Consider the following 21,562-nt stretch of genomic DNA (forward strand, 5'->3'; position numbering starts at 1 on the left):
TTACTAGGAAATTAGACTTTGCTATTGTGAGGTGTTCTTGCTGCCATCGTATCCAGGTACTAGCTTGTTAGGAAATAAATGTCAGCCCTTCAGGTAAAACCACACTAGGAGGAAATGAATGCAAAGCTGTGCTGATAATTAACTGAACAAAGCTCTCAAACCTAATCTTCTTTGATGACACTGGAGATGAGCTTCTCCCCCTGATTGCCTAACAAGTTAAGAAATAGAAATCAGTTATGGCAGTACAGTCCAAATACAGAATAAATTTGCCTCAGAGCATTAGTAAGGCAGTTCATAAAGTAATATTTCACAGTACCTCATCAATAGTTAACTTTTAGAAAATTAGCTGTATTTTCAATATATAGGGATAAAAAAATTACAGTCAAATGCAAGAACTCAAAATGAAGCCATAGTGTTTCTTTTTACAGAGTTTTCAGTTGTGTCATTTGCCCTCTTAAGGTATGAAGATTTGGTTACCTGCAAGGTTGTTGTCCTCATCTCATCTCAAATGGCAGAATAATCCTGCTATAATTCATAGCCATTCATTCAGTGTAAATTTGCATATACCAGAGACATTCTGAGACAGTTTGAGCAGAAAGTGCTGGCAAGCTGCAGAAGCTAGAAGAATCCCCCTAATGTATTTAAGCAGACTCAAAACAGTGAATAGGCTTAATTAGCCTTGAAATCACACAACTGTGAATGACAGTATTGAACGTGCTTTTCCAGTGGTTGCTGAGATTAACAGCACAGAGTCGCTCTACCTTGACAGGAGTGCTGTCTAGAAGGTCTTGCCTTCTGGAATATTTCCTCTTATGCTTTCTTCATTCTTGTTATTGCTGACACAGAGCAAACCTCTTAACTGGGTAAGTTTTATACTTGAATTTATTGTCAGGACTAGCCTGGCTACTGATAGTCACTTTGGTCCCTATTTAGGCATGTCATTAAAGTGGCATTAGCAGTGCTTCTGCAGTATCTTCTGCTCCTTTTGAACTGAAGAAGAGATGAGAATGTTTAGCTGCTTCAACATGTTAATAGATAACCCAGGTAGAAGAAAAAATATCTCACTTTTCCTCAGTAATCTTGTGGTTTGGGTACTGATGGAGAAAAATTGAGCTTTTAGGCCTTTCATAGATTAACATGATGCGAATAAACATTTCACTTCTTGTAATCCAAGATTACCACCCACCAAAGGACTGGTCACACCCTTCAGTTATAGACTCATTCGTGTCTGTTGTCTTTCAAGCACAGGCTGCCTCATTCTTGTTCCGTAGGAATGGGGATGGTCTCCATCACTGCAGCTGTCCTGGGGATTACTGATAGCAGCAGGAGCCTGGAAGATGTAAACCACAGGTTTGAATCACAGGGATGAGTGTGGGCCTTTCAGTGAATGTTTAATGACTAAGCAATGACATCAAGGTGGAGCCAAGGCCACCACCTCAAGGTGTATTTGGAAAGAGTAGACGTTGTTCAATTCTTTTGAAGGACTATTTTACATACCTCTTGTAAGAGGAGGTTTCCAGGCGTAGAATATCATGTGGGTGGGTTGTGTCTCTTTTGATCCTGCTTTTGCATTGGGTCTGGTTGGAAGTTAAGAGCATCTTCTTCCTGACTGTGAGGTATCGTGTTGATCCTTCCTTAGAGGTTCCCACACCCTTCTTTGAACTTGGGACTTGGGTGTTTAATATTAGAAACCCTGAACTAATGGCTCTGATGAAGCACATTTTTTAAGAGGATGCTGTGGCTTTTAAAAATACATTTTGGTTTGATAGAAGTAAATAAATTAATTTATAGTGGCATTTTTATAAAAGTGTTCCTTTTAGCCTGTCTTGATTTCAGAATTATAGTAACAGTAGCATAGGGTTGTGCATGATAGTGAGTCTTCACTTTTTTTCTATTGTCAGGTCAATTTGAGGGTCAAAAAATATCAATACTCTTGGTATCAGGTAGGACTAAAAGTCATTGTAGCCTCTTCTCTACAGTGTTAAACTGGAGTTCCTAAGAACAGCTTCTCCTTACTGACCCCCAGACCAACTGTATCTTTGTGCATTATGTGGAACCAAAACTGATAAGGTCATAGATAAGGTCAGGAAGCAAAGTTTTCTGTTTTCTGGGTGACTGCTTTCCTCAGATAGGCAAAATAGGATGTTGGGTTCCCCTAGGCTCTGCACAGAAGTTTGTAGTAGTAGTTTGGGATTTTTTTCCAAGGCATCCTATAGTTGAAGACATCAAGATGTTGAAGGGTTGGATTCTTCAGATCAAGATTAGATGGAATTTTGTCTTAATTTTTAATGATAAAAGCCTTCTGTAAAGACTTGCTGATGCTGTGACCTCGGGGACATTTCCAGCTATGAAAAAACAAACAACAAAGGCACTTGTCAAAAATTGAGTCTCCCAGAAATCAAGGCCTGATTCATTCCTTTGTTCTGCTTTCAGGGCTTCTGTAAAGGACCACAATAGGAGTTTGAGATAGGCTCCTAATTGGCTGAGACAAATGTCTCTTGAGTAAGTCTGCTCCTTTCAAACTGTATTCCTTCGCCAAGTCTCTTCCTATCTGTGGTCCAGGTAGGTTTAGGCCTATCTTTCACCTTGATTGAATCAGGGAACAGTCCTGTTAGAAATGGCTGAAAATGAAATTTTGACAGAAGCAGCAATTGAATGTTTTAATTTCCGAAATCACTTAGGAATACAACTCTGCTTTTCTTAACTGTAGATTTGGGACGGTGGCATAGCATGTTTTTTCTTTATTAGAAAACTCAACAGTATACCAGGATTCTGACCAAAATGCAACATCCAAAATTTTGGGTGCAATTTCATTCAAAGAGGGATAAAATCTGACTCTTCTGTATGATGTGCCTCTTTGCTTCAGACATCATTCTCTATGTATATAGGATTATATTATATGTTGTGTAATATTTCCCTGCCTAGAAACCTAGAAACATCATTTATTACTACACTGTGCAGGCTTTTCTTCAGCAGAACAAAAAGACATCTGTGAAGTTCTTCACTGCTTTCAGCTACTTGGCAGCACTGTTATTGGCAGGGAGCAGTGGAAGATTGAAGGGTTAGAGAAGCTAACATATTTAGAATAACCCTAAAACGAATTGCTTTAGGACAACTGGTTACATTAGTGCCTCCTGAAAGAACAAATGATGTGTTGACAGTCTCCTCCATCATCTTAATGCACTGCAATGCAATTAGAAGAGAAAATCAGGTAGTGGATGGATAAATTGCAACTCAAAGCTCTAATTTATTAATATTAATGTATTTGCTATTATTAGTGTATCCTGAACATGCAACATCTGTAGACTCTCAAAGAATTGTATGGAAGCACCAATCAAACCTTTGGATCCAGAGTGCTAGTTGGGATATAAATATGTAGTCTGATTTAGACCTGACATGAGGACCTTACATAATCACATTTCTGTAATATCAGGTTGTTTGACATTAAAGAAAATGATCTGCCATTCGGCCTTGTACTTCTCTGTGACAGCTCATCTCCTCAGAAGTTTCCAGGGAAGGCTAAATAAGCAGTGAAAGACAGTATCTTTGGCAAAAGCAGTAACAGCCCTTAGCAACCAATTGTAAACATGAAAAGTAAAGTGCGGACATGACCAACAACAACATCCTAAATGAGAGATGTTTCAACCTGCAATGGAAATGGAAAGGTTTTTGTAAACTGAGCAGGAATGCACCAGGATTGTTTGTAAGGATCATATAGCCACACTTGTCACAAGCACCAACAGCAGAGCTGCGGGTAAGGAAAGAGAGAATCGGAGCTGATCTGAAATAAAGTATGGTGGGGGTCTTGATTCAGCACTGGGTAGGCTACAAAGGCATGTTCAGTGCTGTCTTGAGACCCCAGTGCAGGCTGAGGGGATGCTACAATCCCAGTGCTCAGATACAGACTTGTGAAGAGGTGCTACTCAAAAAGACCACTTGAGCCCTGAATTCCACAAGACTTGAGGTAAAATTACTCTGAATGCTCTCAAGAGCATTTAGCTTTTTGTAAAGCAGTCTGCATCACCTGTCGTGTGTCTAGAGCCCACCTACATGGCTTTACCTTGCATAAGAGCTTCAGTTAGTGATTACAAGTGCTGTTGGGGTAGTTAGAAAACTCAGATAAGCCAAAACTGCCAGGCCTGTGTGACTGCAAGACTTTAAAAACATTTCATCAGTTATACTTTCCCTCTTTTTCTGTCTTTTGTCACCTTACCTATTTCTGTCTGGGTTTTCTTATCCAAGGCTCCTAGGGAATATATAGAGTCTCAGAGTCTGCTGCTCCTTGGTGAAGTTCAGCTCATCCATCTAAAAGACACCTCTGTGCTCAAGATGGTGAGAACAGCGAGTTAGCAGACAGACTGATTTAGTCAATCTGAAAAGTTCGTCTATAAAAGGCCTAATCTTTTTTGAGTTTTTCCTGCAGATCTCCAAGACTTTGAGCCGCCAAAGTTTAAATTTTCACATACCAGAAATAAATAACCAATGAGGTCTGTTACAAAGTAGAAATAATCATCATTTCAGACCATTCAGCCATAGCCCCCAGAGCTGATTTTGCAGGATCTCCTCTTAAAGCAAGATCTTACTTTTCATAGACCAGCCCTTCTATAGCTGTTAACAGAGCAGTCAAAGCAAGAGGTGGGATTTGGTCTTAGTTCATGGAAAGACTCAGCTCTCCAGTAACAGCTCTGCCCATGACTGTAGTATGCCAAGAGCCAGGCATTGCTCACAGAGAAGCTGTGTCACAGGGGAGACAGGCTAAGGTCCATCTTTGCCCCCTCAGACCATGGTGCTATGAGTGGTGTCACCCACTGAAGCCCCTGAGGACTTGTGCCAAGAGCTGTCACCAGCAATTTGGATAATCAAAGCTCAGATACTTCTCTCCTGTGCACACACGCATGTGTTCTTGCATATAGATATGAATCTGAGACACACAAAGGATGCTCAGGAATTCTTTGACATGTTTCCTGACACTTCCTGCGTTCAGCTTGCCAATCCTTAACTAAATGAGATGTGACTTCTCTAGAGGTGGGAAATGGAAATAACTAACAACTCATTTAAGTGGGATGCTTTTATGCAGAGTTTTCGCTATCACCTCAGCTATCTTTTTAAAAACTGAAATTAAGGGAAAATTCTAGTAAAAGATCCCACAGCACACCATTAAGAAACTAAAGATCCTTATATTTTGAAACAAAGAGCAGACATTTGAGAGCTAAGATGTGGCAGCAGAGAGATTACAGCAAAGCAGACACTGAAAGAAGAATCATACAAACAAATAAGTTAGCAAAAATGTGTTTGCTCAGTAAAAATATATTGGTTTGTCACAACCAACTTTTTTCATCTTTTCTTGGCTAACTTGCTGGATCTCATTTGTAGGCTTTAAGAATCAGATGCTGAGGTGAGCACAGGCTTTCTAAGGTTTTTTTAAATCACAGAGTACCTCCAGTTCTCCAGCTAGAAAGGATCATAAGGATCTTTGAGTTCAACTCCCTGCTCCTCACAGGATTACCTAAAACTAAAAAATAAACCATATGACTAAAAACATTGACCAGATGCTCCTTGAACTCTGAAAGGCTTGATGTCATGACCCCTTCCCTGGAGAGTCTGTTCCAGTGCCCAACCATCCTCTGGGTGAAGAAATTTTTTCCTAATGTCCACTCTGATTTTCCCCTGACATTACATCTGCAAAACCTAAAGCTATTTTTCCCAGAAACTGTTACATACATTAAATGTATGCATTAAATACAGCCTGAAGCTCTTAAGCCTTAAGTCAGTTTTAACAGCTAAACTAGTAAGCGCAACAATTGTCTCCCCAAATCTTTCTTGATTTCGGTGAGCGTTTTTGCATGTGAAGAAATCCAGCACATTGATCTTAGACTCTTCAGACCTGAAAATAAATACTTTGAATGGAATAACCCATTTAATAATTTGTTTAATGTTTAATAATTTCACAATCTCTTCTTTTTTAATCCAGAGCTTTCTTGAACTTTTAAAAAGATAATTAAATATCAGTACATCTAGAACCAGATTTTGTTTTAAAATGTTGAAAACACTTCCAGCAAATTGTGAAAAACTCTTCCATTTGTTTTCAAAGCAAGGAAATTAATTAATCAAATCTTTTCTTGAAAACAATTTGACAGATTTTGACAAAAAGACATCTTCTGACCAAAATGTTAGAAGTTTGTCCCTTAAAAGTCAGAAGAAAGCAAAATTGTTCACTTTTCCTGGGATCCTTATGATACAACCTCTTCTTGGGTACCACATACTTTTTTCCTCACTGCTTTAAGTGCAGGACATGCTCCAGCAGTGAAGCGTGCTTATGTACTGTAACTTCTCCATCTTATTTGGCAAAATTTGTATGACAAAGATTGGGAGAGATGTTTATGACTAAAGCATGCAAGAGTGGCTGGGATGTGAATCCTTTTGGAGGAGAGGTCTTGCAGATGGAGTCCATGGAAGGGGCTGGCGCTGCTCAGCATGGCAACCTCCCTGTGTGCAGTTACACTGACCTGCACTCCAAGGCAGGTGGTTGGGAACAAACCACTTACTAGGAGCAGACCTTGAAGCATGTGGACTCTCCAGCCATCCTTGCAAATGACTTGGAAGGGTCCTAACTGTGCCCTGGCAGGCGATGTTCCGGCAACGTGACAGCACAGATAACTGGGTTCCTCAGCCTGAGGGTTTAATCTGGTTGTGTAGGCATGCCCATCAAAAGGGCTGAGAATGCTAGGGACTCTGTAATAAGCAGCTATCTCAATCTGAGCAGCCAAAATTGTTGGATACCTCAGGCATCTATGACTTTCATTTCTACATTATAAAGCAATGGTAATAATGGCCTCCTACTGAAGGGGAGACTGGGATACTCTGGAAGTGCTTGGGTTGGACAGGGAGAGCTCCCTGAGGGAAATTCAGCACTTTGTGTGTAATGTAGGCTTTGCAGCAGGAAAAGCTGAATAACATCAGAGGCCAAATACTGAATAAGAAAGATGAAAAGAAATGGTAAATAATTGCCCGTTCATGTAAAGAGGAAGGGATTGATGTGAGAGTCACACCATTAAAAGCTGCATGTCTGTGGTGCGGGGGAGGGCACTTAACCTTCCTTCTGGCTTTCCCTAGCTTCTCGAGTTGTACTCTTTGAAGTTTTCATTTTTATTTAATGCAAAGAATTGACTTTGATTTGATGAGTTTTATGTAATATTACAGGTATTTTGCTACACAGTAATTTTATTATCGCACAGGAAGAATGCAGGGTTTATCTAGATTTGCTGTTATATATGGGGTAGAATTTGTGTTTTTCTCTACCAATTCCTAAGTGTGCTGGTGAGCACTAGGCTGGCTTTGCCTGCCTCCCAAGGGATAGTTACATTTATTACTAGCCCATGGTGGACAAGGTGTGTGGTGGAATTGTGCACAGCCTGAAGGTTAAGGCAATAAGCCAAGGTGAAAAGTATTTTGTCTTCTTATGAAAAAAAAAATCTTCTATAATTTTGTTATAATGAAAGATCTGGTGATTTTGTATTAAATTGATTATGTGGCTTTTCCGAGTTAGAAATGTTACATAGTAACACAAAGGCAATTTCCTTTTTTGACAAGGTAACCCACTTAGTTGATAGGGGGAAGGCAGTGGGTGTAATCTTTTCTAGATTTCAGTAAGGCTTTTGGTACCATCTCTCACAGGATCCTTCTGGATAAGATGTCCACAGCTGGACAAACCCATCATGGGATGGGTGAGCAGCTGGCTCATGAGTCAGGCACAAGGGTTACAGTAAATGGGTGACATCAGACTGACCCATCACTCGTGGGGTTCTGCAGGGCTCCATCCTCAGCCCTGTGCTCCTCAACATCTTCATAAATTACCTGGATGTAGGACTGGAAGGGATATTAAGTTCACTGAGAAGGGGTATTAAGTTCACTAAACTGGGAGGAGCTGTTGACTCCCTTGAAGCCAGGGAGGCCCTGCAGAGAGACCTGGATAAATTAGAGACATGAGCAATCACCAACCACATGAAGTGTAAACAAGGACTAATGCCCAGATTCTCCATCTGGGATGGGGCAACCCTGGATGGATGTGCAGACAAGGAAGCGGGAGGCTGGAAACCAGTGGCACAGAAAGGGACCTGAGGGTCCTGATCAATGGCAAGTTGAATGTGAGTCAGCAGTGCCCTGACAGCCAGGAGAGCCACGCGTGTCCTGGGGACATCAGGCACAGCATGGCCAGCCAGGCAAGGGAGGGGATTGTCCTGCTCTGCTCTGCTCTGGGACAGCCTCACCTCGAGTGCTGGGGGCAGCTTTGGCTGCCACAATATAATAATATAAAACTACTGGAAAATGCCCAAAGGAGGGCTGTGAAGATGGTAAAGGGACCCTATGATTGTGAAAGTAGAGGCTATTGATTATGTTGTTGTTAAAGGCACAGTTTAAACCAGGCTTTTTAGCCAAGGTTTGGGGAAAAGTTTGTCCAGGAAGAAATTTTTTAAAAATTATCATCAGAGAACTAAAGAAGGTATGAAGAATGAAAGAAGGTGGGAAGAAAAGCACTTTTGAAGGAAACTAAAATAATTCATTTATTTATTTTTAAGTTATACATCCTCCTTCTTCAATGTATATTTCAATGATGAGCTCTGTAAAAAAGGCAGAAAATCAGCCTCATGGTTCAAGATTCTTCACTTGGGAAAATGTGTTTTTTTTAATTTTTTTAAAAATGCTGCATGTTGTGAATGGTGGTTCATCCCTTGATACATGCATATGTACATTGCACATTCTCAACACTAACTTAATAGCGTTTCACTGCTGACTTCAGTGTTGCCACCAGGACTTTTAAAGTTTTTTAGAAAAGCGACATTTCCTCAAGTAGGAGAATGCAACCAATAATTCTACTGAAAAATCAAAAAATGTTTTATCAGCTTTAGACCAGTCATGGTGACACTAGAGTATTTGCATTATTTAAAAATATGTCTGGTAACTACACTGCAGAAAAGTTAATGCATAGTCTTGTTAATCCTATTTTTTCTGCAAACAGAAAAAATAAATAAGGATATGGTTAACTTGAGATTAATCAGATGAGATGCTTGATCTCTATTGTGTTTTTACTTGATATTGATATTAGGGTACACATTTTCATTTTAAAACAGAAAAATAAATCCCTGAGATACAATAGTGAATAAACTAGTGAACCTCTCTAGGAAATGCCTGAAGACTTGACTGATTTCATGAAGAATAACAAAACCTCTTTATGAATTTCTTAAATTCTTTTGTTTTCTTAAGTAAGACAACCTTTAAGGGAGAAATATCATTGTGCATTGAAATCTAAAAGGATTTTTTTAAAAATAGAGTTTGCAAATATTTCCTCTGTAGAGAAATATCCTCTCATAACTGCTTACTCTTTGTGTAGCTGTCTGTATGTCAGAAGACTGATAAATGCATCACAGATCACTAGGAAATGCCTAAGTGAGGAGATCTTGCAAGGATTGGAGTCCCCCACTTCTCAGAAGTCTCACCATCATCCCCTTGCATATAAGGAAATGAGGAGGAGGGTAAAAACAGAGAAAAAAATCAGCTTAAGGTCAAGAGGGAAAAAACCAAAACAAACACAAAAGAAAGGGATATATATTATGCAAACCTACTGATGCCAGGGCTTTGATTTTAGTAGGATATTTATCTTTGAAAGTGAAGTTATCAGATAATCATTTTTGTCAATGAAGGTAAATGTTACAGGCTTAAACCCTTATGTAATTAGGCACAGAAGTGCTCTGGGTTGCACTGGGAGATGAGGAGGGATCTTCACAATGCAATGCTGGAGGTAGGATGGGAAGATGCAGAATATTTGGACCCTTACAATTTTGAAGTTCAGCTTGACAGTGAAATTGGTAACTAAAGTGGTGGTGTTCTGGGCTGTTGCCATAATTTAGCAATTTTGTGCTTATGCACAAAATAAAACAAAACAAAGAAGTAAATCTTCAGATGTAAATATTTTTCTCATAAGTAATTTTCCTCTTTTCTGATGTTTTTGGAAATGACAGTCATACCTGGACTGTAGTTGACTGTGTCTTATTTTATCTATTGGTTGAGAAACTTTTAAAGTTTAGCTATGATGAAGTTTAGCAATTTTGATTTTATACCAGCAGCATAGTCAGTACTGTCATGGGCACGTCAGAGGACACACTGGAATTATTCTTTGTTTTCCTGAAACTTCTAGTAAAGGGTTATTCTAAATCCTCACTGCTCTGGTGTGGATCTGGTCTATGTGACTTTCTAATTCTCTTTCAAATTTCTGCCTTTCCTCATCATGAGTTTGTACCCATTTGTTCTTGTGCCAACTGGTACTTCAGTAAAATCAGTTCAAACCCCTCCCAGGTGTTCACTCTTGATGTATTTATAAGTAACAATCCCTCCCAGCACAACTTTCATGCTTTACCCTGCAAAGAGGATCGAATTCTTGTATACTTCACATTCTTTTATTTGCTAGACTTATTTCACTTCAAGCAAAACAAAACAAGCAAATAAAAAAAACCCAAAAAAAACAAACCCACCAGACTGTTGAATTGTTGATTTGCTGAGAACAGGAGGAGGAGATGTCAATTCTGGGAATTACTTTCCAACTTTGAAACAGAAGCCTTGTCTAAGCATTCTTTGGGCCATGATACTATTGCTAGGTGAATATTTAAGCACTGTGTCTGACAGTTGGCAGCAGTAGAGCTGGTGGGTGGGTTTCCTTCCTGATTGATTCTGGTATTCTACATTTAGTGACAAGCAGCTGCACTTCAGAGTTCACTGGAGCACTGGGCACAGTGAGTGAGGATGCACTTGTGGATTATTGAAACTGAGGTCACTGATTGCTGTCATTCAGTCATGTCTGCAGCAATGTAACAGGTGAACAGTGGGGCAGAGAAGAGCCTTGCAGAGGATCCAGAGAATTGTATGCACAGCCCTTCCCTGTATAACATGTATTACTGGTCAGTTGGCCACAAAAGACTTAGGATTCTTTTGACCCATTTGTAAAGTAGTAAATGTTGTGTGGTGGTAAAAAAATACGACTTCTCAGGATGGCATTTGAATTGTTTGGTAAATAACATTTACCCATGAAATAATACAGCAAACTAAGATTTGAATTGGGGCAAGGAGGGAAACAGTTTGGTGTGAAGATTTTGATATGCTGTGATTCTTTTATTCAGTTTCAGTATCTCCCAAATTTGAATTTTCAATAAAAGGTAGGGTAGCCTCTGTCGTTACTTGTAGATGTTCCTATAATCTTTCCAGTTGCACACCTCGCACATTAAAAGATAAATAATCAGATTAAGCTAACACAATTGCATCAGAAACTGGTTCTTAAAAAAAAAATGAAAAAACCCAAGTCCTTTTTACAAATTGTAGCAGTTGATTTTCACAAATACAGGAATTCCAGTGAGTTTTTCCTTTGCTTAAGCATAGTGCTCTTAGCTGTTCCAGCTGTTCCAGTGCTTCTGGATATTACCACAAAGAGTATCACTACAAAGAGGGTAAATTGCAATCATTAAATTTTCATCTGCATATGAAAGTATGGAAAAAGAGAGAGAGAGAGATTGGGGGATGCATTGTACCTGGCAATATTCTAATTTTTTGTCTTTTTTAGCTTCAGGAATGGAGCTGTCTGTCTGAAGAGGATTCTGCCCAAATATTTGTAGTCTCCAAGCTAATTTTCCTACAGACTCTGGTGTTACAACTTCATCTTTTTCAGAATGGCTGAGAAAGCTCCACCAGGGATCACCAAAAAGTCTTCAAGGTCCACCCTTTCTCTCCCTCCAGAACCAGTGGAGATCATTAGGAGCAAAGCCTGCTCGCGGAGGGTTAAAATAAATGTCGGTGGACTCAACCATGAAGTGCTGTGGAGGACTTTGGACAGACTTCCAAGGACACGATTGGGAAAGCTCAGAGACTGCAATACCCATGAATCTCTGCTGGAAGTATGCGATGACTATAATCTGAATGAAAATGAGTATTTTTTTGATCGACACCCAGGGGCTTTCACTTCCATTTTAAATTTCTACAGGACAGGGAAACTACATATGATGGAAGAAATGTGTGCTCTCTCTTTTGGCCAGGAGCTTGATTACTGGGGGATTGACGAAATATATTTAGAATCTTGCTGCCAGGCAAGATACCATCAAAAGAAAGAGCAAATGAATGAGGAACTGAGGAGAGAGGCAGAGACATTGCGAGAAAGAGAAGGGGAAGAGTTTGATAATACCTGCTGCCCAGAGAAAAGGAAGAAGCTTTGGGACTTGCTTGAGAAACCCAACTCATCTGTTGCAGCAAAGGTAGGATAATCAATAGGCTTAAAACAAAGATAGTAGAAAATGGTTTCATGACCCATGCATTTGACTTGTAGGAATCAACAACATCCACTAAAATATTTAGAGAAAAGGAGAATCTAAAAATCTACATATCATTAAGTGAAAACACACAAATCTGTCCTAAACCACAGTGCAGTCAGCAGAAGGATCCCTGTTGAGTTCAGTTGTTTTTAGGCAACTACTGTACTGTACTGTACTTTGCTTTTGCTGTATGTGATGAGAAACATCTGTGTGATTCTTAATGGACTCCATATGAAACACTTCAATGAAAATGCAGACAGAGTACATTATCTACTTGTTTGTTAGAAAAGTATTTGGTTATGACAAACATCCATTTCAGTGTTGCTTGTCCTGCTACAGGCACTGCATATGTGTTGTGTCAGTGTTTGGTGAGTTGTGCTGGATAAGCTATCAAAGGGTCATCAGCTGGTCTGGCATGGTTTTATTAGGCATATTTTCTCTTATACTACATTTTTGCAATCAAGAATTAGAGTGTTTTGTATAAAAATACTAAAATATTAATGCATATATATATTTATATGCATGCATATTTATGTGTATACAGGTATATGTATATAAACAAGTATATGTTCTATACATGTATACACGCGCACAAATATAGATGTGTAAAGTTTATATATATTTAGTCAGCAGTGAGAACAAATTCAGATGAATCCTGGGTCCAGTTCTGCTGTCTCCAAACAGGGAAGTTGGCTGAAGTTTCACTGATACAATGGAAAATTTTACCCTGGTTGTGGAAATGGGACTGCACACACAGATGTTGGTACTGGTATTTAAAGGAAAGGTTTTCTTGCATCTTGAGGAACTTAGTTGTTCTGTCTGTGGTGTGAAGCACTAATTAATGTGAGGTAAATTTTGGAAGCTCATCTCCAGTTTGAATGACTCTAAAATGTTTGATGTTTCGATGTTCATGTTAAGCTTAACTGTGGCTTTATTTTCTTCTATTGTTGTTTGTTATTGGATGCAATGCTCTTTGGACCAAGGTAAGTATTAAATATGATGCTGCAATGGACAAAAAAATGAAAATTCTGACAAAGATTTTTCTTGCAATGGTAACTCTTACTATTGAGGAACAATACACATTTTTTTAAATTTTCATTTTTTCAAATTTTCATTTTTTCATTGTGAGCTACCTAACTTTTTAAGCAAGGAACTTACTTTATTAAAAAAAATGTTGTGACAGAATTTAAGGTTTGTAAGTAGAATAAAAGCTTATAAGAGAAAAATGAATGTATTCAGAATATTTTAGAAAACTACATGAATAAATTTATTCAGAATATTTTAGAAAACTACATGAATAAATTTTCTGCTTCCAAGATACATATTCTGGGCCATATGTTCCTCTCCAGGAGAAAGAGCAGAGGGGCAGCAGATGGGTGTAAGTTTTGCCAAAAAGGGTTCAGGGAGGCCGTGTTACGCACCGTGATCCCCTGGTGCAAGCTAACATCCATCAGCCCCTGCCAGCACTTCTGTGACACAGCTTCTGCACTGCCTGCAGGACTCAGGGACCAGCCTCTCAGTCCTGCACACCTTGGAACGTCACCGCTGTGTTCCATAAGAGACCTCTCCTCCTGGATGCGGGCAGGAGGAAATCCTGTCTGAGCCACGCTGCTGAAACACACTGCACGCAACCTGCGGGATCACCTGGCCACGGACACTGCCACAGAGACATCCAGCAGGCAGATTTGTTTGTGAAATATTTCCTCTTTTATATACAGAAACCAAGGCAGTTGTCTCTAAGGCTTGAGACATATGCTTAATTAGTGTTTTCCTAAGACTAGGTAGGAGTCAACATGGCAAGATGAAGCAGATGAATAAAACAAAAGTAATGTACTGATTTTTACATTCTTTGCCTGTGACTCGCTTTCATTCATTTGCATGTTGAATAAATGCAGAAATATAGGATGGTTAAACTTGCACGAGTGCCTGCCATTCATCAAACTGTTCTTATGACTTACACAGTGCCCCATCATGCATTTACTTAAAAGAAGTTAGGCTGACCCTCAGCTTTTGAGAAAATCCCCCTTTGGTCAGTCTGAGCAGATTTCTCCTCAGATTTTGCAGATGAATGTGGCTATTTCTTCAATTTCCCCAGATGTCTAAATAATTATTAACTTTTTATTTCCTTTTCCCCTCATGCTCTAATTTGATTCAATGTTATAGATCTTTCTTGCTACAGGGAGTTTCACATTGCACTTGTATACATGTTGTAATGATTTTCATTATTTCAATTGCCTTTTGTCTAAGTTAATGCTATTTGATGTGGTTTTTGTGGTTCTGGTAGCTAGAAGTCACCATAATTCATGCAGTCACTTTCCCTATCTAGTCATCTTCAGTCTGTAAATACATATATGAGCCAAAATCATAGTCAGATACACCCATGGCAGCTCACACAGCTATAGAAACTTGGCTGAATGACATAAAGGAGAGCAAAGACCATCACAACACATTTGACCTTAGGTAACATAAAACAAGATATGGTGGAATCAGTTGGATGCACTTTGAAACAGACGGCGTTAGGATCAGTGGCAAGACTTTGTCTGAAGTGTTTAGATAAGACCTCTTTTAGATTTTTCATTTTTGTGTTTGGTCAAATAAATTTCTAGTTTGTCCTGAGACAAGAGGCACAACCATCTTCTTTCCTCTGTAAGAGTAGAAAGGATGGTGGGACTTTGACAGTGGCAAGTTGGGAAGCAAGTAAGGAAATATTACCATAAGCCTCAAATTCAAATATTAGCTGCCTTTTGAAGAAATGAAATCATGTAAATATGCATAAATATCCTATAGGTGTTTGTTCAGTCATTTATATCCTGTGCAGCATCCAAGCAGTTGACAGGAACAGCTTGCTTTTAATCCCTTTCACATCAAAGATTAGAAATGTGAGATAAATACTCGGATGTGGTTTTGATATGTGACTGTGTCTTGCCACTTCTTGATTCTGCTAAGAACCCTTCTAGGTCTGATCCAAAGCTTACTGAATTAAGAGGGAGTCCTGCTTTGGATTAGGCATCTCAGGACAAATCCTGCTCCTTTCGAGGTCAGTGAAGGTTTGCCACTGCGCTTACAGCAAGGTGAGACACAGCAAGGTGACAGTGAATGAGCAGCCATGTATTTTACAGGGTATGCCACAAGAAATAGGAGAAAGCAAGCAGAATGTGTGGCAAGAAATTAAAACTATGTTTAGCTAGTAAAAAAGGGAATATTATATGTCAAGTACTGTTGCACAGTACAGACACAATTAACTTTTTGAGTTTTTTCTATTTAGTAAATGCATATGTGCACCTCATCTCAGTCACTAATTACCATATTAGAGGCACAGCTATTCTTGCTTTGTCCTCATCCCAGGAATTCAGTAAACAATTGTGAATTCAGTAGACATTTCAGCTGAGGAAAACAGGATTTGCCTCCATTTTCCAGTGCTCTCATTCATAAGCTTTTTAAGTAGGATTAAGATAAAGATGTGCAGAAGTCCAGCCATTTCAGACATGTACAGTGCTATGGAATGAGAAGCAGTGCTGGGATTTATGAAGGACAGGAATTCTGCATATTTTACATCCCAGAGAAGTCCCAAAGCCTGGTCTCCAAACCACAGAGTTTTGTATGTGTCTGGCATTCTTTGATCCAGAATAACATCTGAGTTTTTAGACCAGGCATTTATTTATACTTATTGTGTAACCAGTAGTTTGTGAAAACTGTCTTTAAAAAAATAATATTTTACTTATGCTATCAACCATCATTTAGACTTTTATTTGCCTCTGCTGGACCTGTAACAGTCTCCTTAGTGCAGGATGCAGCTCTGACCAAGCTGTCAGTAGTATGAAAGTCCTCGACAGATATCAGAATGAGCACTGACTTCAGTCAGATGTGAACTTTGTGCAGCTGGATTGCATCAGTGTTTATGGTCAGCACGTTGTTGAACTGGCATTTTAAGAGAGCACCTACCTGAGCCAATGTCAGCTGTGTCTGAGGTAAATTGTTTTGTGCAGTGTTCCCAAAATCAAAGGAGCCTTACGCCTTACTTTGGAATGAGTGTGAATCAAATGAACCTGTACATTTGGTACATCTTTCAAAGTGTTAATGCATGAAATCTTCCTTTCATTCTTGCTTGGTGGGTCCAACAGCCTGATTATTTTCTCTGGTTTTTAATACTGATGAAGCTCTTTTGGGCTAAATCCTAAACATCTAGTCAAGATGTTTTACTGTAAATATAGAGTGAATGAAACAAGAAAAAAGTGGAATATCCAGGAGTAACAAAGACCCTATGTCTGGCTAAAGATATCTGATAATGACTTACCACCTTTCATCTACAAGAATATTTTAATTACCTTAAAGTAACAACAAATACCACTCAGATTTTCCAATTTGTGTTTTATATTCCATGTTGCCCCTTTGAAAACAACTAGGATGTAATGGATTGTGATTGATTCTACACTTCTTTCTTATGCAAGTTATTTTTTCTCATATGAATATTTCATCAAACTCAATGTGACTACTCACCAATCAAGTATAAAAGGTAGTACAAAGTAATTTAAAAAATCACTATTCAGTCACATTCTGTCCTTGAATTTTTGTATACCCCTGTTGATGTACATACATAGAAGGGTAAAACATTGGCCTTTGTGTTTCTGCAGTATGGGGTTTGCTTTATTTAAACTGAAACCTGATAGGGTTGAAAGTGTTCTCTGTTAATTCTGTTTGTTTCACTGCACGGCTGATTTTTCCTAATTTTATTGATTTCTGTTTTTCTTTGGGTTAGTTTTCAGAGGCTTTTTTCTTTTGGTTTGTGTTACAAATTGTAACATGAGTATTACTTCTTTGTAAAAAGCACACTAATTTATCAGCTAACTAGTGGATTGTGGATTACAGAAGGTATAATTATCCCAAGCCTGACTGGAAATTGTGAGGACTTTGTGTGCAGTATTGAGTAACTAATCCCTTTTGTGAACAAAAATTCCTTTGGGGTGGAGAAAAAAAAAAAGCAGGAGCACACAAGAGGAGATTTAGGCCACCAATATTTATTTAGCTACAAGTGCATTTTGGCTGGGCTTGCCACAATGACTTGCCAAGAGAGGCAAGACACCTATTTTATATTAGGGACCTGATTCTTACTTTCCTCTGTCTTAGGTATAATTCACACTTACTCTCATGCCTATTCCTTGTAAAGCAGCTTAAAAGTGGTCTTAGAATGAGTGGAAATTAGCAGAGTCACTATGCATGACCAGAACAGAGCAGAGTATCATACAGGACACTTCATTTTTCCTTTGCAAGTCCTCAGAAATTGGATTGTCACAGTGTTCATTCAGGGGTAAACCCTAATTAATGGTATGCTCCTGGTTCCTTTTGGGATGAAGGTAACCATATACACTCAAAGTACTTTAGAAAAACTTAGCTTATTCTTATGTTGTGATATACCTCAGGGCAGGATATTCATTGGAGATAAGTGTTCTTTTCTAGCTGGTATGTGACTTGAACTTCTGTCCAACGTCTGGTTTAAACTTATTTTTGGGAGCAATCCTGTCATAAACCTTTATTCAAATTGACTACCAGGAATAATGTCATTTGCATTGTCACTCCCAATACTTTATAGAAATTTGACACTGAAAATAAGTTACAGTAAAGCACAGAGAATGGTCACTGGTAATAAATAGGTGTCTTCATTTCACAATTGTTTCTTCCAAGGAGACTCATTACCACACTTTGCTTTTAAGGTGAAGTTATTTCTTGTGCCAAACGATAAAGTCAGTCAATGTGACTGTAAGACAAGGAGATTATATTGGATCCTAGTCATTCATATTTAATAACTCAAGTGTTTTAATGTCTTGAAAGATAAGGGAATTTATTGCTTTTTCAATAGATATTATATCAAGGAACAAAGAAGACTGGCAGTAGTTAATTGATTTTATTTGAAGAACTTACATATGCTCACTGCTGAGCTGGTCATTAAAAGATTATTTGCCTTCTATTTAGTTCTTGTATGAAGTATCATGTAACCCATGATTCAGCATTTTTGGTCAGTTTAAGGTGTCATGGGAATACAGCTACCATCTGATCTGTCTTACTTCAGAGGTGTTCAGTACCTCGGTTACATACAGGTTCCCTTCACCCCTGAGATTTTATCAGTGGTGTGCAAACTTATTAAAAAACTTACTAAAAACTGCTATTGGGATGAGTAAAATGTCCTTTGAACCCACTTGCTTATTATTGGCACTTAATTCTCAGAAAAACAGATGCTGAAATTGTGGAAGCAGTGCCAAGGGCAAAGATGCAGTGACTCATTTTATAACAGTTTATCACTGGCATCAGGCACTGGCAGCAGGGAATATCCCCATTCCCTGTATGAACAAAGGGATGAGAACTGTACTTCTGTAGCTGTGATAAGGGGCTTCCCCAACTCTGGTTTTATGGATACATTAAGGAAAAGCAAAGGGGATTTATGATGAGTCTTGTTAAAGGGGGAAGAAAAAGGCAAGAATAATTATTTTAAAAACTGGCAAAATCCATTTTTTGTATTTTGTAATATCTAACTGGTAATGTTTTGCAAAACAAAGTTTTACAGTAATGAATATGCCTGCACTTGTGACACAATTCACAGAATCACACAGTAGCTCTTGCACAGAGAAACCTTCTAGAATTTGGGATATATGATATCACAGTGATTTACCAGCAGGTACCATCTGCATGAGAGCAGCTATCCTTTGCCATAATGGATAGAAAGCATTTATTCCAATTTACTCCAGCACCTTGCATCTCTAATTTAGAAGAGCAAATTAACTTAATTTAACTTAGGAGAATAATTTAACTACAACAACAGCTTCTTTTACCACTGATCATATCCTTTTTTTATGCTGTTACCATCTATTGAGTGTAGAGTAGCATGAATGGTATATATCTTTTGAAATATGTACTGCAGTATTTCTGTTTAGGAGGGTGATGCTTTGGGCATTACAGCATGCCCCTCACAAAATCAGAGGCATCTGATGAGCTGGATTTTCAGCTGTGACATGTCACTTAAGCTGGGTAATGCCTGAGGGGACAGACCAGGCTGTTGTGCCTTTCCCTTCACCCAGAGGCAGATCATATGTCCTAAAAATGTTGCATTTCCGTTCCATGTTTTTATAAGCAGCTGCCAGTGTATTGTCTTCTCTCATGTAAGATATTTGGAAGGAATCAGATGTCAGAGAGATACAGTAATGAATTAAATGATGAAACATTATCCAGGCAAAATCTATGGGACACAAAGGGCTGCATCTCATTGTCTGGGTAAACAAGCTCTGTCTGGCTTTTGCAGAGCTGAGAGGCAAAACAAATCTATATGATCCCCTGCAAACTGGCCTTTGTTTGGCTCTCCGATTTTGTTGCAAGATGCAGAACAACAAAAAGTTGCTCCCAAGTGACTGGGAAGCCAAACAGACTGTTGCATGTTATTTATTTCAGAAAAAAACCCATGGTATTTAGCATGACATATGACAGACTCATGAGTTTTGTATTTGATGAAGATATGTGAATATTTGACACATAGCACTGAAAACCAGGTCCTTGGGGGGAATATTGAAAACAAGCAAGTGACACTGGCACAGCTGTTTAAAAATGACTTTGAGATTAAAACAGGATCCCAGTACAGTCCTTATGTGAAGCCTCCACAGTCTGCTGTTAACATGCCTTGGTCGCTCTCTTTTTGGGAAAGCATGAAAAAAGGCCAGGGTTTCAGGTGGGATGAGTGAATTTGATTTACACTAGGTGGGACTCAGAAAACAGTTCTAAATTTTAAGTAATTTCATAAATGTGCAGTATCCTTTCCACATGAGTGTTACAGCATTATAGGTGAGCCAATACCTGTACTCTACATACCATACCTGAGACAGCTCTTCTGGTGTTTTTGATCAGCCATGGGAGGGGGAAAATTATCTTTGAAAAACATGCTTACTCTGGCACTGTAACCATTAATTCTAAATATTACCAACTAGCCTTTATTTCCATAATAAATGTTTGGATTTATTGGAGTTTATCTTACACATACACTATATATAAGTGTATACAACACTGACAGCTGAGCCATTTAAAAAAAATTGCTCACAATATTGCACATCAAGAAGATATATGAGATTGCTGAAGCTATCAGAGCAGTAGTTTTCTTTCAGTATTTAAGTGCCTACAAACTGCCTGAATCATATTTGCTGAATTTTCAGATCATCATGTAGCTACTTGTAATAAATATTCATACAGGATTTCTTCTAAAATGCAGGGAAAGACAGGAGCCATGGGATGCAAACCTGCAATCTGAGGAAGCTTTTATCTGAATGAAAAGGTGAACTACTGAGTTTAGTCTTACCTGACCTCTGAGGCTCAAGTTCATTCCTCACTGAGAAACTTTTATGCCTGCTGCTTGTGGAAATGATGTTGTGCTCCCCTAAGCTTCTGCCTAAAAACTGGTGCTTCACCAAACTAATAAAAAATCTTCTGGGGTTTTCTAAGCTATTCTATCCTCGTCTCTAAAAGATAAGAAAATGAAAAGTCCAAAAAGAGCTGTTCTTCACAAAACAGCTCATAAAGGGGGAGCTTTCCTTTCCAAGGCAGCAATGAGCTTCACTGCAGGATGCTGGGGCACATTTGTTACCCAGAGTTCACTGTCTTCAATTATCCATCATTGAGTCCCTCTTGATGCAACCACAAGGGTCAGACATTGCTTTAAAATCTCCAGTACAGGAGCATTGCTCCAGCACATGCTGGAGCTATCCCAAGGACAGCCCAGTGGCAGTGACAGTTTCAGGTACCACTGGCCACTTGCAGAATGCCCCATTGCAAGGGATTGCTGCTGGCATGCCTTGGGACAGTAAAGCTTGCTGTGATTTCATGTATTCCTGGGGATGGTATTTTTGGCTAACTCCTGAGATGGTTCAATTTTTCCTACTCTTTCAGTCAGTTGGATTTCTGTGACAGACAGAAATGACATCAAGCTTTGTTGTTACAAACTCACATTCACACAGTGTTTCCCAAGCACTGTAGCCTCCTTTTGGATTGCTTACTGAAGGATCCTTGGATGACCTGTCTGTTCTGTTTTACTGAAGTATCCACCAGTGTGCTTGACTTTGGGGGAGGTTTTTCTGGAGAACAATGGGTATTGCTAAAATAAAGTAGGTAAGGCTGTTCTTTTGAAGACTGATAAATGTGTTACAGGCTTATTCTGAGAAAAATAGGGAACTCATTTCCATTTCTGT

At 38.9% G+C, this 21,562-nt stretch overlaps 1 protein-coding gene across 1 annotated transcript in view; it reads left to right on the forward strand.

The window, feature by feature from the left end:
- KCNB2 (potassium voltage-gated channel subfamily B member 2) overlaps positions 1-21,562 on the forward strand; it is a 188,517-nt gene that overhangs the window by 4,722 nt on the left and 162,233 nt on the right. Inside the window, exon 2 of the mRNA XM_071420985.1 lies at positions 11,606-12,290. Within this exon, the coding sequence (XP_071277086.1) occupies positions 11,712-12,290 (579 nt within the window). The 5' untranslated portion in view covers positions 11,606-11,711. The remainder of the gene's footprint in view (positions 1-11,605; positions 12,291-21,562) is intronic.

This window comes from Agelaius tricolor, unplaced genomic scaffold (genome assembly GCF_023055355.1).
Source record: "Agelaius tricolor isolate 1412-34295 unplaced genomic scaffold, bAgeTri1.0.p SCAF_2, whole genome shotgun sequence".
Classification (NCBI taxonomy): domain Eukaryota; kingdom Metazoa; phylum Chordata; class Aves; order Passeriformes; family Icteridae; genus Agelaius; species Agelaius tricolor.